Raw genomic sequence first — 18007 nt, 5'->3', positions numbered from 1 at the left:
TGGGGGGATGAGAGGGGGAGAGGAGGGGGCAGGAGGGAAGAGAGGGGGAGAGGAGGGGGCAGGGGGGATGAGAGGGGGAGAGGAGGGGGCAGGGGGGATGAGAGGGGGAGTGGAGGGGGCAGGGGGGATGAGAGGGGGAGTGGAGGGGGCAGGGGGGATGAGAGGGGGAGAGGAGGGGGCTGGGGGGATGAGAGGGGGAGAGGAGGGGGCTGGGGGGTTGAGAGGGGGAGAGGAGGGGGCAGGGGGGATGAGAGGGGGAGAGGAGGGGGCTGGGGGGATGAGAGGGGGAGAGGAGGGGGCAGGGGGGATGAGAGGGGGAGAGGAGGGGGCTGGGGGGATGAGAGGGGGAGAGGAGGGGGCTGGGGGGATGAGAGGGTTGAGAGGAGGGGGCAGGGGGGATGAGAGGGGGAGAGGAGGGGGCAGGGGGGATGAGAGGGGGAGAGGAGGGGGCAGGGGGGATGAGAGCGGGAGAGGAGGGGGAGGGCAGGGGGGAAGAGAGGGGGTGAGGAGGGGGCAGGGGGGATGAGAGCGGGAGAGGAGGGGGAAGAGGAGGGGGCAGGGGGGATGAGAGCGGGAGAGGAGGGGGAGAGGAGGGGGCAGGGTGGATGAGAGCGGGAGAGGAGGGGGAGAGGAGGGGGCAGGGGGGATGAGAGCGGGAGCGAGGGGGAGAGGAGGGGGCAGGGGGGATGAGAGCGGGAGCGAGGGGGAGAGGAGGGGGCAGGGGGGATGAGAGCGGGAGCGAGGGGGAGAGGAGGGGGCGGGGTGATGAGAGCGGGAGCGAGGTGGAGAGGAGGGGGCAGGGGGGATGCGAGGGGGAGAGGAGGGGGCAGGGGGGATGAGAGCGGGAGAGGAGGGGGAGAGGAGGGGGCAGGGGGGATGCGAGGGGGAGAGGAGGGGGCAGGGGGGATTAGAGCGGGAGAGGAGGGGGCAGGAGGGATGAGACGGGGAGAGGAGGGGGCAGGAGGGATGAGAGGGGGAGAGGAGGGGGCTGGAGGGATGAGAGGGGGATAGGAGGGGGCAGGGGGGATGAGAGCGGGAGAGGAGGGGGAGAGGAGGGGGCAGGGGGGATGAGAGCGGGCGAGGAGGGGGTGAGGAGGGGGCAGGGGGGAGGCGAGGGCGAGAGGAGGGGGCAGGGGGGATGAGAGCGGGAGAGGAGGGGGCAGGTGGGATGAGAGGGGGAGAGGAGGGGGCAGGAGGGATGTCAGGGGTAGAGGAGGGGGCAGGGGGGATGCGAGGGGGAGAGGAGGGGGCAGGGGGGATGCGAGGGGGAGAGGAGGGGGCAGGTGGGATGAGAGGGGGAGAGGAGGGGGCAGGAGGGATGAGAGGTGGAGAGGAGGGGGCAGGGGGGATGAGAGCGGGGGCGAGGGGGAGAGGAGGGGGCAGGGGGGATGAGAGCGGGTTAGGAGGGGGCAGGGGGGATGAGTGCTGGGGAGGAGGGGGCAGGGGGGATGAGAGCGGGAGAGGAGGGGGCAGGGGGGATGAGAGCGGGAGAGGAGGGGGCAGGGGGGATGAGAGCGGGGGCGAGGGGGAGAGGAGGGGGCAGGGGGGATGAGAGCGGTTTAGGAGGGGGCAGGGGGGATGAGAGCTGGGGAGGAGGGGGCAGGGGGGATTAGAGCGGGAGAGGAGGGGGCAGGGGGGATGAGAGCGGGAGAGGAGGGGGCAGGGGGGATGAGAGCGGGAGAGGAGGGGGCAGGGGGGATGAGAGCTGGAGAGGAGGGGGCAGGGGGGATGAGAGCGGGAGGGGAGGGGGCAGGGGAGATGAGAGCGGGAGAGGAGGGGGCAGGGGGGATGAGAGCGGGAGAGGATGGCGAGAGGAGGGGGCAGGGGGGATGAGAGCGGGAGCGAGGGGGAGAGGAGGGGGCAGGGGGGATGAGAGCGGGAGCGAGACGGAGAGGAGGGGGCAGGGGGGATGAGAGCGGGAGCGAGGGGGAGAGGAGGGGGCAGGGGGGATGAGAGCGGGAGCGAGGGGGATTGGAGGGGGCAGGGGGGATGAGAGCGGGAGCGAGGGGGAGAGGAGGGGGCAGGGGGGATGAGAGCGGGAGCGAGGGGGAGAGGAGGGGGCAGGGGGGATGAGAGCGGGAGCGAGGGGGAGAGGAGGGGGCAGGGGGGATGAGAGCGGGAGCGAGGGGGAGAGGAGGGGGCAGGGGGGATGAGAGCGGGAGCGAGGGGGAGAGGAGGGGGCAGGGGGGATGAGAGCGGGAGCGAGACGGAGAGGAGGGGGCAGGGGGGATGAGAGCGGGAGCGAGGGGGAGAGGAGGGGGCAGGGGGGATGAGAGCGGGAGCGAGGGGGAGAGGAGGGGGCAGGGGGGATGAGAGCGGGAGCGAGGAGGAGAGGAGGGGGCAACGGGGGTGAGGGCGGGAGCGAGGGGGAGAGGAGGGGGCAGGGGGGGTGAGGGCGGGAGCGAGGGGGAGAGGAGGGGCCAGGGGGGGTGAGGGCGGGAGCGAGGGGGAGAGGAGGGGGCAGGGGGAATGAGGGCGGGAGCGAGGGGTAGAGGAGGGGGCAGGGGGGGTTAGGGCGGGAGCGAGGGGGAGAGGAGGGGGCAGGGGGGGTGAGGGCGGGAGCGAGGGGGAGAGGAGGGGGCAGGGGGGATGAGGGCGGGAGCGAGGGGGCAGGGGGGATGAGGGCGGGAGCCAGGGGGAGAGGAGGGGGCAGGGGGGATGAGGGCGGGAGCCAGGGGGAGAGGAGGGGGCAGGGGGGATGAGGGCGGGAGCGAGGGGGAGAGTAGGGGGCAGGGGGGATGAGGGCGGGAGCGAGGGGGAGAGGAGGGGGCAGGGGGGATGAGAGCGGCAGCGAGGGGGAGAGGAGGGGGCAGGGGGTTTGAGTGCGGGAGCGAGGGGGAGAGGAGGGGGCAGCGGAGATGAGAGCGGGAGCGAGGGGGAGAGGATGGGGCAGGGGGGATGAGAGCGGGAGCGAGGGGGAGAGGAGGGGGCAGGGGGGATGAGAGCGGGAGCGATGGGGAGAGGAGGGGGCAGGGAGGATGAGAGCGGGAGCGAGGGGGAGAGGAGGGGGCAGGGGGGATGAGAGCGGGAGCGAGGGGGATAGGAGGGGGCAGGGGGGATGAGAGCGGGAGCGAGGGGGAGAGGAGGGGGCAGGGGGGATGAGGGCGGGAGCGAGGGGGAGAGGAGGGGGCAGGGAGGATGAGAGCGGGAGCGAGGGGGAGAGGAGGGGGCAGGGGGGATGAGAGCGGGAGCGAGGGGGAGAGGAGGGGGCAGGGGGGATGAGGGCGGGAGCGAGGGGGAGAGGAGGGGGCAGGGGGGATGAGGGCGGGAGCGAGGGGGAGAGGAGGGGGCAGGGGGGATGAGGGCGGGAGCGAGGGGGAGAGGAGGGGGCAGGGGGGATGAGAGCCGGAGCGAGGTGGAGAGGAGGGGGCGGGGTGATGAGAGCGGGAGCGAGGTGGAGAGGAGGGGGCAGGGCGGATGCGAGGGCGAGAGGAGGGGGCAGGGGGTATGAGAGCGGGAGAGGTGGCGGAGAGGAGGGGGCAGGGGGGATGCGAAGGGGAGAGGAGGGTCAGGGGGGATTAGAGCGGGAGAGGAGGGGGAGAGGAGGGGGCAGGGGGGATGCGAGTGGGAGAGGAGGGGGCAGGGGTGATGCGAGGGGGAGAGGAGGGGGCAGGGGGGATGCGAGGGGGAGAGGAGGGGGCAGGGGGGATGCGAGGGGGAGAGGAGGGGGCAGGGGGGATGCGAGGGGGAGAGGAGGGGGCAGGGGGGGTGAGAGGGGGAGAGGAGGGGGCAGGGGGGGTGAGAGGGGGAGAGGAGGTGGCAGGGGGGGTGAGAGCGGGAGAGGAGGGGGCAGGGTGGATGAGAGCGGGAGAGGAGGGGGAGAGGAGGGGGCAGGGTGGATGAGAGCGGGAGAGGAGGGGGAGAGGAGGGGGCAGGGGGGATGAGAGCGGGAGAGGAGGGGGAGAGGAGGGGGCAGGGGGGATGCGAGGGGGAGAGGAGGGGGCAGGGGGGATGAGAGCGGGAGAGGAGGGGGCAGGGGGGATGCGAGTGGGAGAGGAGGGGGCAGGGGGGATGCGAGGGGGAGAGGAGGGGGCAGGGGGTGTGAGAGGGGGAGAGGAGGGGGCAGGGGGGGTGAGAGGGGGAGAGGAGGGGGCAGGGGGGTGAGAGCGGGAGAGGAGGGGGCAGGGTGGATGAGAGCGGGAGAGGAGGGGGAGAGGAGGGGGCAGGGTGGATGAGAGCGGGAGAGGAGGGGGAGAGGAGGGGGCAGGGGGGATGAGAGCGGGAGAGGAGGGGGAGAGGAGGGGGCAGGGGGGATGAGAGCGGGAGAGGAGGGGGAGAGGAGGGGGCAGGGGGGATGCGAGGGGGAGAGGAGGGGGAGAGGAGGGGGCAGGGGGGATGAGAGCGGGAGAGGAGGGGGAGAGGAGGGGGCAGGGGGGATGAGAGCGGGAGAGGAGGGGGAGAGGAGGGGGCAGGGGGGATGCGAGGGGGAGAGGAGGGGGCAGGGGGGATGAGAGCGGGAGAGGAGGGGGAGAGGAGGGGGCAGGGGGGATGCGAGGGGGAGAGGAGGGGGCAGGGGGGATGAGAGCGGGAGAGGAGGGGGAGAGGAGGGGGCAGGGGGGATGCGAGGGGGAGAGGAGGGGGCAGGGTGGATGCGAGGGGGAGAGGAGGGGGCAGGGGGGATGCGAGGGGGAGAGGAGGGGGCAGGAGGGATGAGAGGGGGAGTGGAGGGTCAGGGGGGATGCGAGGTGGAGAGGAGGGGGCAGGAGGGAAGAGAGGGGGAGAGGAGGGGGCAGGGGGTATGAGAGGGGGAGAGGAGGGGGCAGGGGGGATGAGAGGCGGAGAGGAGGGGGCAGGGGGGATGAGAGGGGGAGAGGAGGGGGCTGGGGGGATGAGAGGGGGAGAGGAGGGGGCAGGGGGGATGAGAGGGGGAGAGGAGGGGGCTGGGGGGATGAGAGGGGGAGAGGAGGGGGCAGGGGGGATGAGAGGGGGAGAGGAGGGGGCTGGGGGGTGAGAGGGTTGAGAGGAGGGGGCATGGGGGATGAGAGGGGGAGAGGAGGGGGCAGGGGGGATGAGAGGGGGCGAGGAGGAGGCAGGGGGGATGAGAGCGGGAGAGGAGGGGGAGAGGAGGGGGCAGGGGGGATGAGAGGGAGTGAGGAGGGGGCAGGGGGGATGAGAGCGGGAGAGGAGGGGGAAGAGGAGGGGGCAGGGGGGATGAGAGCAGGAGAGGAGATGGAGAGGAGGGGGCAGGGTGGATGAGAGCGGGAGAGGAGGGGGCAGGGGCGATGAGAGCGGGAGCGAGGGGGAGAGGAGGGGGCAGGGGGGATGAGAGCGGGAGCGAGGGGGAGAGGAGGGGGTAGTGGGGATTAGAGCGGGAGCGAGGGGGAGAGGAGGGGGCAGGGGGGATGAGAGCGGGAGCGAGGTGGAGAGGAGGGGGCAGGGGGGATGCGAGGGGGAGAGGAGGGGGCAGGGGGGATGAGAGCGGGAGAGGAGGGGGCAGGAGGGATGAGAGGGGGAGAGGAGGGGGCTGGAGGGATGAGAGGGGGAGAGGAGGGGGCTGGGGGGATGCGAGGGGGAGAGGAGGGGGCAGGGGGGATGCGAGGGGGAGAGGAGGGGGCAGGAGGGATGAGAGGGGGAGAGGAGGGGGCAGGAGGGATGAGAGGTGGAGAGGAGGGGGCAGGGGGGATGAGAGCGGGGGCGAGGGGGAGAGGAGGGGGCAGGGGGGATGAGAGCGGGTTAGGAGGGGGCAGGGGGGATGAGTGCTGGGGAGGAGGGGGCAGGGGGGATGAGAGCGGGAGAGGAGGGGGCAGGGGGGATGAGAGTGGGAGAGGAGGGGGCAGGGGGCGATGAGAGCGGGAGAGGAGGGGGCAGGGGGGATGAGAGCGGGGGCGAGGGGGAGAGGAGGGGGCAGGGGGGATGAGAGCGGTTTAGGAGGGGGCAGGGGGGATGAGAGCTGGGGAGGAGGGGGCAGGGGGGATGAGAGCGGGAGAGGAGGGGGCAGGGGGGATGAGAGCGGGAGAGGAGGGGGCAGGGGGGATGAGAGCGGGAGAGGAGGGGGCAGGGGGGATGAGAGCGGGAGAGGAGGGGGCGGGGGGATGAGAGCGGGAGAGGAGGGGGCAGGGGGGATGAGAGCGGGAGGGGAGGGGGCAGGGGAGATGAGAGCGGGAGAGGAGGGGGCAGGGGGGATGAGAGCGGGAGCGAGGGGGAGAGGAGGGGGCAGGGGGGATGAGAGCGGGAGCGAGGGGGAGAGGAGGGGGCAGGGGGGATGAGAGCGGGAGCGAGGGGGAGAGGAGGGGGCAACGGGGGTGAGGGCGGGAGCGAGGGGGCAGGGGGGGTGAGGGCGGGAGCGAGGGGGAGAGGAGGGGGCAGGGGGGGTGAGGGCGGGAGCGAGGGGGAGAGGAGGGGCCAGGGGGGGTGAGGGCGGGAGCGAGGGGGAGAGGAGGGGGCAGGGGGGATGAGGGCGGGAGCGAGGGGGAGAGGAGGGGGCAGGGGGGGTTTGGGCGGGAGCGAGGGGGAGAGGAGGGGGCAGGGGGGGTGAGGGCGGGAGCGAGGGGGAGAGGAGGGGGCAGGGGGGATGAGGGCGGGAGCGAGGGGGCAGGGGGGATGAGGGCGGGAGCCAGGGGGAGAGGAGGGGGCAGGGGGGATGAGGGCGGGAGCGAGGGGGAGAGTAGGGGGCAGGGGGGATGAGGGCGGGAGCGAGGGGGCAGGGGGGATGAGGGCGGGAGCCAGGGGGAGAGGAGGGGGCAGGGGGGATGAGGGCGGGAGCGAGGGGGAGAGTAGGGGGCAGGGGGGATGAGGGCGGGAGCGAGGGGGAGAGGAGGGGGCAGGGGGGATGAGAGCGGGAGCGAGGGGGAGAGGAGGGGGCAGGGGGTTTGAGAGCGGGAGCGAGGGGGAGAGGATGGGGCAGGGGGGATGAGAGCGGGAGCGAGGGGGAGAGGAGGGGGCAGGGGGGATGAGAGCGGGAGCGATGGGGAGAGGAGGGGGCAGGGAGGATGAGAGCGGGAGCGAGGGGGAGAGGAGGGGGCAGGGGGGATGAGAGCGGGAGCGAGGGGGAGAGGAGGGGGCAGGGGGGATGAGAGCGGGAGCGAGGGGGAGAGGAGGGGGCAGGGGGGATGAGAGCGGGAGCGAGGGGGAGAGGAGGGGGCAGGGGGGATGAGAGCGGGAGCGAGGGGGAGAGGAGGGGGCAGGGGGGATGAGAGCGGGAGCGAGGGGGAGAGGAGGGGGCAGGGGGGATGAGGGCGGGAGCGAGGGGGAGAGGAGGGGGCAGGGGGGATGAGGGCGGGAGCGAGGGGGAGAGGAGGGGGCAGGGGGGATGAGAGCGGGAGCGAGGGGGAGAGGAGGGGGCAGGGGGGATGAGAGCGGGAGCGAGGGGGAGAGGAGGGGGCGGGGTGATGAGAGCGGGAGCGAGGTGGAGAGGAGGGGGCAGGGCGGATGCGAGGGGGAGAGGAGGGGGCAGGGGGGATGAGAGCGGGAGAGGTGGCGGAGAGGAGGGGGCAGGGGGGATGCGAAGGGGAGAGGAGGGTCAGGGGGGATTAGAGCGGGAGAGGAGGGGGAGAGGAGGGGGCAGGGGGGATGCGAGTGGGAGAGGAGGGGGCAGGGGGGATGCGAGGGGGAGAGGAGGGGGCAGGGGGGATGCGAGGGGGAGAGGAGGGGGCAGGGGGGATGCGAGGGGGAGAGGAGGGGGCAGGGGGGATGCGAGGGAGAGAGGAGGGGGCAGGGGGGATGCGAGGGGGAGAGGAGGGGGCAGGGGGGGTGAGAGGGGGAGAGGAGGGGGCAGGGGGGGTGAGAGGGGGAGAGGAGGGGGCAGTGGCGGTGAGAGGGGGAGAGGAGGGGGCAGGGGGGGTGAGAGGGGGAGAGGAGGGGGCGGGGGGGTGAGAGGGGGAGAGGAGGGGGCGGGGGGGTGAGAGCGGGAGAGGAGGGGGCAGGGTGGATGAGAGCGGGAGAGGAGGGGGAGAGGAGGGGGCAGGGTGGATGAGAGCGGGAGAGGAGGGGGAGAGGAGGGGGCAGGGGGGATGCGAGGGGGAGAGGAGGGGGCAGGGTGGATGAGAGCGGGAGAGGAGGGGGAGAGGAGGGGGCAGGGGGGATGCGAGGGGGAGAGGAGGGGGCAGGGGGGATGAGAGCGGGAGAGGAGGGGGAGAGGAGGGGGCAGGGGGGATGCGAGGGGGAGAGGAGGGGGCAGGGTGGATGCGAGGGGGAGAGGAGGGGGCAGGGGGGATGCGAGGGGGAGAGGAGGGGGCAGGAGGGATGAGAGGGGGAGTGGAGGGGGCAGGGGGGATGCGAGGTGGAGAGGAGGGGGCAGGAGGGAAGAGAGGGGGAGAGGAGGGGGCAGGGGGGATGAGAGGGGGAGAGGAGGGGGCAGGGGGGATGAGAGGGGGCGAGGAGGAGGCAGGGGGGATGAGAGCGGGAGAGGAGGGGGAGAGGAGGGGGCAGGGGGGATGAGAGGGGGTGAGGAGGGGGCAGGGGGGATGAGAGCGGGAGAGGAGGGGGAAGAGGAGGGGGCAGGGGGGATGAGAGCAGGAGAGGAGGGGGAGAGGAGGGGGCAGGGTGGATGAGAGCGGGAGAGGAGGGGGCAGGGGCGATGAGAGCGGGAGCGAGGGGGAGAGGAGGGGGCAGGGGGAATGAGAGCGGGAGCGAGGGGGAGAGGAGGGGGTAATGGGGATTAGAGCGGGAGCGAGGGGGAGAGGAGGGGGCAGGGGGGATGAGAGCGGGCGCGAGGTGGAGAGGAGGGGGCAGGGGGGATGCGAGGGGGAGAGGAGGGGGCAGCGGGGATGAGAGCGGGAGAGGAGGGGGAGAGGAGGGGGCAGGGGGGATGCGAGGGGGAGTGGAGGGGGCAGGGGGCATGCGAGGGGGAGAGGAGGGGTCAGGAGGGATGAGAGCGGGAGAGGAGGGGGAGAGGAGGTGGCAGGGTGGATGAGAGCGGGAGAGGAGGGGGAGAGGAGGGGGCAGGGGGGATGAGAGCGGGAGAGGAGGGGGTGAGGAGGGGGCGGGGGGATGCGAGGGCGAGAGGAGGGGGCAGGGGGGATGAGAGCGGGAGAGGAGGGGTTGAGGAGGGGGCAGGGGGGATGCGAGGGGGAGAGGAGGGGGCACGGGGGATGCGAGGGGGAGAGGAGGGGGCAGGGGGGATGCGAGGGGGAGAGGAGGGGGCAGGGGGGATGCGAGGGCGAGAGGAGGGGGCAGGGGGGATGCGAGGGGGAGAGGAGGGGGCAGGAGGGATGAGAGGGGGAGAGGAGGGGGCAGGAGGGATGAGAGCGGGGGCGAGGGGGAGAGGAGGGGGCAGGGGGGATGAGAGCGGGTTAGGAGGGGGCAGGGGGGATGAGAGCGGGAGAGGAGGGGGCAGGGGGGATGAGAGCGGGGGCGAGGGGGAGAGGAGGGGGCAGGGGGGATGAGAGCGGGTTAGGAGGGGGCAGGGGGGATGAGAGCTGGGGAGGAGGGGGCAGGGGGGATTAGAGCGGGAGAGGAGGGGGCAGGGGGGATGCGAGCGGGAGAGGAGGGGGCAGGGGGCGATGAGAGCGGGAGAGGAGGGGGCAGGTGGGATGAGAGCGGGAGAGGAGGGGGCAGGTGGGATGAGAGCGGGAGAGGAGGGGGCAGGGGGGATGAGAGCGGGAGAGGAGGGGGCAGGGGGGATGAGAGCGTGAGGGGAGGGGGCAGGGGAGATGAGAGCGGGAGAGGAGGGGGCAGGGGGGATGAGAGCGGGAGAGGATGGGGAGAGGAGGGGGCAGGGGGGATGAGAGCGGGAGCGAGGGGGAGAGTAGGGGGCAGGGGGGATGAGAGCGGGAGCGAGACGGAGAGGAGGGGGCAGGGGGGATGAGAGGGGGAGAGGAGGGGGCAGGAGGGATGAGAGGTGGAGAGGAGGGGGCAGGGGGGATGAGAGCGGGGGCGAGGGGGAGAGGAGGGGGCAGGGGGGATGAGAGCGGGTTAGGAGGGGGCAGGGGGGATGAGAGCTGGGGAGGAGGGGGCAGGGGGGATGAGAGCGGGAGAGGAGGGGGCAGGGGGGATGAGAGCGGGAGAGGAGGGGGCAGGGGGCGATGAGAGCGGGAGAGGAGGCGGCAGGGGGGATGAGAGCGGGGGCGAGGGGGAGAGGAGGGGGCAGGGGGGATGAGAGCGGGTTAGGAGGGGGCAGGGGGGATGAGAGCTGGGGAGGAGGGGGCAGGGGGGATTAGAGCGGGAGAGGAGGGGGCAGGGGGGATGAGAGCGGGAGAGGAGGGGGCAGGGGGCGATGAGAGCGGGAGAGGAGGGGGCAGGTGGGATGAGAGCGGGAGAGGAGGGGGCAGGTGGGATGAGAGCGGGAGAGGAGGGGGCAGGTGGGATGAGAGCGGGAGAGGAGGGGGCAGGGGGGATGAGAGCGGGAGAGGAGGGGGCAGGGGGGATGAGAGCGGGAGGGGAGGGGGCAGGGGAGATGAGACCGGGAGAGGAGGGGGCAGGGGGGATGAGAGCGGGAGAGGATGGGGAGAGGAGGGGGCAGGGGGGATGAGAGCGGGAGCGAGACGGAGAGGAGGGGGCAGGGGGGATGAGAGCGGGAGCGAGGGGGAGAGGAGGGGGCAGGGGGGATGAGAGCGGGAGCGAGGGGGAGAGGAGGGGCCGGGGGGATGTGAGCGGGAGCGAGGGTGAGAGGAGGGGGCAGGGGGGATGAGAGCGGGGGCGAGGGCGAGAGGAGGGGGCAGGGGGAATGAGAGCGGGGGCGAGGGGGAGAGGAGGGGGCAGGGGGGATGAGAGCGGGTTAGGAGGGGGCAGGGGGGATGAGAGCTGGGGAGGAGGGGGCAGGGGGGATGACAGCGGGAGAGGAGGGGTCAGGGGGAATGAGAGCGGGAGAGGAGGGGGCAGGGGGGATGAGAGCGGGAAAGGAGGGGACAGGTGGGGATGAGAGCGGGGGAGGAGGAGGCAGGGGGGATGAGATAGGGAGAGGAGGGGGCAGGGGGGATGAGAGGGGGAGAGGAGGGGGCAGGAGGGATGAGAGGTGGAGAGGAGGGGGCAGGGGGGATGAGAGCGGGGGCGAGGGGGAGAGGAGGGGGCAGGGGGGATGAGAGCGGGTTAGGAGGGGGCAGGGGGGATGAGAGCTGGGGAGGAGGGGGCAGGGGGGATGAGAGCGGGAGAGGAGGGGGCAGGGGGGATGAGAGCGGGAGAGGAGGGGGCAGGGGGCGATGAGAGCGGGAGAGGAGGGGGCAGGGGGGATGAGAGCGGGGGCGAGGGGGAGAGGAGGGGGCAGGGGGGATGAGAGCGGGTTAGGAGGGGGCAGGGGGGATGAGAGCTGGGGAGGAGGGGGCAGGGGGGATTAGAGCGGGAGAGGAGGGGGCAGGGGGGATGAGAGCGGGAGAGGAGGGGGCAGGGGGCGATGAGAGCGGGAGAGGAGGGGGCAGGTGGGATGAGAGCGGGAGAGGAGGGGGCAGGTGGGATGAGAGCGGGAGAGGAGGGGGCAGGTGGGATGAGAGCGGGAGAGGAGGGGGCAGGGGGGATGAGAGCGGGAGAGGAGGGGGCAGGGGGGATGAGAGCGGGAGGGGAGGGGGCAGGGGAGATGAGAGCGGGAGAGGAGGGGGCAGGGGGGATGAGAGCGGGAGAGGATGGGGAGAGGAGGGGGCAGGGGGGATGAGAGCGGGAGCGAGACGGAGAGGAGGGGGCAGGGGGGATGAGAGCGGGAGCGAGGGGGAGAGGAGGGGGCAGGGGGGATGAGAGCGGGAGCGAGGGGGAGAGGAGGGGCCGGGGGGATGTGAGCGGGAGCGAGGGTGAGAGGAGGGGGCAGGGGGGATGAGAGCGGGGGAGAGGGCGAGAGGAGGGGGCAGGGGGAATGAGAGCGGGGGCGAGGGGGAGAGGAGGGGGCAGGGGGGATGAGAGCGGGTTAGGAGGGGGCAGGGGGGATGAGAGCTGGGGAGGAGGGGGCAGGGGGGATGACAGCGGGAGAGGAGGGGTCAGGGGGAATGAGAGCGGGAGAGGAGGGGGCAGGGGGGATGAGAGCGGGAAAGGAGGGGACAGGTGGGGATGAGAGCGGGGGAGGAGGGGGCAGGGGGGATGAGATAGAGGGAGGAGGGGGCAGGGGGGATGAGAGCGGGAGAGGAGGGGGCAGGGGGGATGAGAGCGGGAGAGGAGGGGGCAGGTGTGGATGAGAGCAGGAGAGGAGGGGGCAGGGGTGATGAGAGCGGGAGCGAGGGGGATTGGAGGGGGCAGGGGGGATGAGAGCGGGAGCGAGGGGGAGAGGAGGGGGCAGGGGGGATGAGAGCGGGAGAGGAGGGGGAGAGGAGGCGGCAGGTGGGATGCGAGGGGGAGAGGAGGAGGCAGGGGGGATGAGAGCGGGAGAGGAGGGGGAGAGGACGGGGCAGGGGGGATGCGAGGGGGAGAGGAGGGGGCAGGGAGGATGAGAGCTGGGGAGGAGGGGGCAGGGGGCATTAGAGCGGGAGAGGAGGGGGCAGGGGGGATGAGAGCGGGAGAGGAGGGGGCAGGGGGGATGAGAGCGGGAGAGGATGGGGAGAGGAGGGGGCAGGGGGGATGAGAGCGGGAGCGAGACGGAGTGGAGGGGGCAGGGGGGATGAGAGCGGGAGCGAGGGTGAGAGGAGGGGGCAGGGAGGATGAGAGCGGGAGCGAGGGGGAGAGCAGGGGCCGGGGGGATGTGAGCGGGAGCGAGGGTGAGAGGAGGGGGCAGGGGGGATGAGAGCGGGGGCGAGGGCGAGAGGAGGGGGCAGGGGGAATGAGAGCGGGGGCGAGGGGGAGAGGAGGGGGCAGGGGGGATGAGAGCGGGTTAGGAGGGGGCAGGGGGGATGAGAGCGGGAAAGGAGGGGACAGGTGGGGATGAGAGCGGGGGAGGAGGGGACAGGTGGGGATGAGAGCGGGAAAGGAGGGGACAGGTGGGGATGAGAGCGGGGGAGGAGGGGGCAGGGGGGATGAGAGCTGGGGAGGAGGGGGCAGGGGGGATGAGAGCGGGAGAGGAGGGGGAGAGGAGGGGGCAGGGGGGATATGAGCGGCAGAGGAGGGGGAGAGGAGGGGGCAGGGGGGATGAGAGCAGGAGAGGAGGGAGCAGGGGGGATGAGAGCGGGAGCGGAGGGGGAGAGAAGGGGGCAGGGGTGATGAGAGCGGGAGAGGAGGTGGCAGTGGGGATGAGAGCGGGAGAGGAGGGGGAGAGGAGGGGGCAGGGGGTATGAGAGCGGGAGAGGATGGGGAGAGTAGGGGGCAGGGGGAATGAGTGCGGGGGAGGAGGGGGCAGGGGGGATGAGAGCGGGAGCGGGGGAGGAGGGGGCAGGGGGGATGAGAGCGGGAGCGAGGGAGAGAGGAGGGGGCAGGGGGGATGAGAGCGGGAGCGAGGGGGAGAGGAGGGGGCAGGGGATGAGAGCGGGAGAGGAGGGGGCAGAGGGGATGAGAGCCGGGGAGAGGAGGGGGCAGGGGGCATGAGAGCAGTAGAGGAGACAGAGAGGAGGGGGCAGGGGGGATGAGAGCGGGGGAGGAGGGGGCAGGGGGGATGAGAGCGGGAGCGAGGGGGACAGGAGGGGGCAGGGGGGATGAGAGCGTGGAGAGGAGGGGGCAGGGGGGATGAGAGCGGGAGAGGAGGGGGCAGGGGGGATGAGAGCTGGAGAGGAGGGGGCAGGGGGGATGAGAGCGGGAGAGGAGGGGGCAGGGGGGATGAGAGCGGGAGCGAGAGGGAGAGGGCGGGATCGGGGGGGGGGCGGGGGCGGGAGCTGGGGGGCCGAGGGCGGGGGCGGGAGCGGTGAGGGCGAGGGCGGGGGCGGGAGCTGGGGGGGGGCGGGAGCGAGGGCCGGAGCGGGAGCGGGGGGGCGGGGGCGGGGGCGGGGGCGGGAGAGGGGGGCGCGGGAGCGGTGGGGTGCGGGGCGGGCGGGAGCAGCGGGGGAGCTGGAGCCGGGGTGTGCGAGGGCGGGAGCGGGGGGGGGCGGGGGCGGGAGCCGGGGGGCCGAGAGCGGGAGCAGGGGCCGAGTGCGGGTGCATGGGGCGGGAGCGGGAGCAGGGACGAGGGTGGGGGCGGGAGCGGGAGCAGGGGGCTGGAGCGGGAGCAGGGACGAGGGTGGGAGCTGCGGCGCGGGCGAGGGCCAGGGCGGGAGCAGGCGCGAGGCCGGGAGCAGGGGGCGAGAGCAGGAGCGGGATCAGGGGGCGGGAGCATGGGGCGTAGGCGTGAGCGAGGGCAGGAGCAGGGGGCGAGGGTGGGGGCGGGAGCAGGGGGCGAGAGCGGAGGGCGGGGGCGGGAGCAGGAGCAGGGGGCGAGGGCGGGGGGCGGGTTCAGGGGGCGAGAGCAGGGGGCGAGGGCGGGGGCGGGTTCAGGGTACGAGGGCGGGCGAGGGATCAGGGGGCGGGGGCGGGAGCAGGGGGCGAGGGCGGGATCAGGGGGCGAGGCCGGGAGCAAGTCGGAGTGGAGCGGGGGCGAGAGGGCAGCAGGGGCGAGGGCGGGTGCAAGGGGGAGTGGAGTGGGGGCGAGGGCGGCAGCAATGATGTGGTTGAGGGGGTGTGCGTGGGGGCGGGTGTGAGGGGGCAGCCGGGGCGAGAGCGGGAGGAAGGGGAGTGGAGCGGGGGCAAGGGGGCAGCGGGGGCGAGTGCCTTTCACTGTGTAAAAGCACTCTCCCTCACCAGCCTCTTTCTGTTAATGATGAGATTTTTCTCTTTCCCTCCCACAGGATGAAGAACCCTGCTATTATTGGGGTGCTCTGTGCTGATGAGCAAGGCCTGAACCTTGGTTGTGAGTATTGGTTTGGATCCATCCCCAATGCTGAGATTGCAGCGAACCCCCCTCCCCCCCCACCTTCACCCCAACCCTGCAGGAACTCTGATAATTCCTAGCTGCTTGGCGCAACATCGAGGGCTGAAGGGCCTGTTCTGCGCTGTATTGTTCTATGTTCTATGCTGTCAGAATTGGCTAAGAGAAATCACTCAGTTAAAGGCAACTTGGGGTCAGCGATAACCAGATGCTGAGACTGAATCAAGCTGTTAATACCCCTGCCCTGCCTTTGCTGATGCATCCTCCCCTAGATATAGCAGCCCCTTCTTAGTCATGTACTGACATTCCAGCAAGCATTGTCATGGGTCATGATGTGGCTTAGTTACAGCGTTGGTCAGTTTTATAGAGGATGTTCTGTTCTCCAGGTCGTGGGTCTCTGGTTGATGAACATGCTGGAGTGGTGTCGGTCCTTGCACAGCAAGCAGCAAAATTGACGACTGATCCAACAGATGTTCCAGTGATTTGCCTGGAGTCAGACAGTGGGTAAGCATTTGAATTGTTTGCTGTAACACTGCACCAGCTGCTTCTATCTCCTTCCCAAAATCCATAAACCTGACTGCCCTGGTTGACCCATTGTCTCCGCCTGCTCCTGCCCCACCGAACTCATCTCCACATATCTGGGTTCCATTTTCTCTCCCTTGGTCCAAGAACTCCCTACCTACGTCTGTGACACTACCCACGCCCTCCACCTCCTCCAGAACTTCCAATTCCCCGGTTCCCTCATTTTTATCATGGACGTCCACTCCCTATATACCTGCATTCCCCATGCAGATGGCCTAAAAGCCCTCTGATTCTTCCTGTCCTGCAAATCTGACCAGTCCCCCTCCACTGGCATCCTCATCCGCTTATCTGAACTCGTCCTCACCCTCAACAATCTCTCCTTTAATTCCTCCCACTTCCTACAGACTAAGGCAGGTGGCCATGGGTACCCGCATGGGCCCAAGTTATGACTGCCTCTTTGTGGGACCGTCCCTCTTCCAAAGCTACACTAGCCCTATCCCCCACCTCTTCCTCCCTTACATTGATGAATGTTTTGGCGCCGGCTCGTGTTCCCACGAGGAGCTCAAACAGTTCATCCACTTCACTAATACCTTCCACCCCAACCTTAGTTTACCTGGACAATCTCTGACACCTCTCTCTCCTTCCTGGACACCTCTGTCTCCATCTCTGGCATCCACCTGGAAACCGATATCCATTTTAAGCCTACCGACTCCCACAGCTACCTAGAATATTCCTCCTTTCACCCACTTTCCTGTAAAAATGCCATCCCCTATTCCCAATTCCTTAACCTCCACCGCATCTGCTCCCGAAATGACGCATTCCACTCCTGAACATCCCAGATGTCTTTTTTTTCAAGAACAGCAACTTCCCCTCCACAGTGATGTTAAAATCAGAACAGCCACGATCTTATTGAATGGGAGAGCAGGCTCAAAGGGCTGAGTGGTCTACTCTTCTTCTTTGCTCATAGGACAAAAAAAATTAAGATGTTTTTTCTGTAGTGATGCCCCAGGGTGGGTTAGAAAGCTTTCGAATGAGCTGTGAAGAGTAGAGGAGAAGACAAATAAACACTGGTCACACCTTTGATAGGGATGCAGTGAGGTTCCAGCAGGACTGTGGAGGCTTCACTGTTGAGTGAAGTTAGAAGCTTGATTGTTGATTCTGTTATTCAGTAAGCAAGACCACATGTTTCTGCCAGTACCTTTTATAACTTTGGCTAGAAGATGCAATGGATGCCCTAATGAAGCACTTACAAAATGTAGTTACAGTCATCAAAAGCACCAGAACCAACTTGTGCACCACAGGATCCCAACAAACAGATCTGTGAGAATGAACTAATCACCTCTTTCTAATGTTGATCGAAGTATAAATATTGGCCCGGCCCCAGGGGCAGTGAGCCTGCACCTCACACTTTATAACCATTTATGAAGGCAGACATGTCTGCTAGTGCCTATCGATACCAAACTAGGAGTGTCAGCCTGGAGAACGGGGTCAGATCCCTATGGTGGGATTTGAACCTTAAACCTCTAACTCAGTGGTGAGAGTGGTACCTGGTGAACCATGGCTGGTGATTGGTGACGGAGTATCTGGGCAAATGGTGAGGCGTATGACAGGGGATTTGAGGCAGGTTCTGAGGGTAAAGGTTTTTATAATTGCTAATTCTAAAATGACTTAAAAGCAATTGTAGTTCTTTACTCACCAAGCGTAATTTTCTCTCTAGGAATATCATGATTCAGAAGCATGGATGCATTACCATTGCTGTACATAAGATGACAGTCTAACAGACATTTGGGAGTTGGAATGTGACTATACAAGACATATCAAGTTATCAACATCAGAGGCTGTGTGCAAGACCTTCTGAGCTTTCTGACTATGATGAGTTTTTGGGTTAGTGACAACTTGGGCTGGTGAGAAAGTAAAAATATTTTACTTGTCCTCATGGGGAATTGATTTGAAATTAAACACAAACTAATGTAGCAAAACGTGTGGACTTTTCAGTCTCTCCCCGTCTCCTTGGATTTGGAATTGGTGATATTCCCAATGTCCCTGCCTGATCAAAAATAGCAGTAATTAGATTGTGTATTTAGATTCCACCAAAAGTGGGAGACTACCAAAGGATTACTGGATGAACTGGGGAGTGACATGGGTGGTAGTGGGGGGAGAACAGTGGGTACAGGGAGACGAGAACAGGAAAATCCCAGAGCTTATCTGAGCAGTAGGGTCAGAGTGAAATGTGCTTTTTGAGTTACTTGGCTCCTCATGTTTATGATCTTTTCTGTGAGGGTTATAGCTGCACAATGTCGAGTCTGCAACAGAGCTGCTGCTGCCTCTGTGGCTGGTTAGACAGAGAGTTGTATACTTACCCTGGATAAGTTTGAAAAGGCCGTAGGCCTGTCTTGTACTGCCGGGGAACCTGTTTGCCACCTTTTGCTGTTGCCCACTTTCCAGAATTCTGACAGGCCAGAAACAGACCATTCAGCCTATCGTGTTTGCTCAGACTTTCCAAATGAGCGTTTCACTCCATGCCAATCTCCTGCATTCCCCCGGTTATTGGGCTGTAAGAGCGGTTTAAATGCCCATTGTGAATGTTGGTGAATGGGTAGCTGGCTGATGAGTGGTGGAACGGCAGCTGGGATGAAGTGGTTGGGTCTTACACAGACGTATATTTGAGACTGGTGGGGTTTAAGGGGTTCATTCAGGCCAGAGACAGGCTCAAACGTTTCTGCCTAATATTTTTCTGGGGAACAATATAAGTCAGTATTCTGAATTGTCCAAGTTATCTGGCTCTACCTCAGAATCTGAAACTTGCTTCATGGGTCCTAGGGAGCAGAGGAATTACTCTTTAGAAGTTCACACTTTCTCTGGCAATTC

At 68.5% G+C, this 18007-nt stretch overlaps 1 protein-coding gene across 1 annotated transcript in view; it reads left to right on the top strand.

Annotated features, from left to right (window-relative positions):
* Positions 1-17118, top strand: part of lamtor5 (late endosomal/lysosomal adaptor, MAPK and MTOR activator 5) — a 33581-nt gene extending 16463 nt beyond the window's left edge. Inside the window, exons 2-4 of the mRNA XM_048553446.2 lie at positions 14538-14599; positions 15004-15121; positions 16857-17118. Of these exons, the coding sequence (XP_048409403.1) occupies positions 14538-14599; positions 15004-15121; positions 16857-16917 (241 nt within the window). The 3' untranslated portion in view covers positions 16918-17118. The remainder of the gene's footprint in view (positions 1-14537; positions 14600-15003; positions 15122-16856) is intronic.
* The last annotated feature ends 889 nt before the right edge of the window (positions 17119-18007 follow it).

Source organism: Stegostoma tigrinum, chromosome 21, assembly GCF_030684315.1.
Source record: "Stegostoma tigrinum isolate sSteTig4 chromosome 21, sSteTig4.hap1, whole genome shotgun sequence".
Classification (NCBI taxonomy): Eukaryota; Metazoa; Chordata; class Chondrichthyes; order Orectolobiformes; family Stegostomatidae; genus Stegostoma; species Stegostoma tigrinum.
The sequence above is the reverse complement of the archived record's forward strand: the minus strand, read 5'-3'. Positions and strand labels throughout refer to the sequence as shown.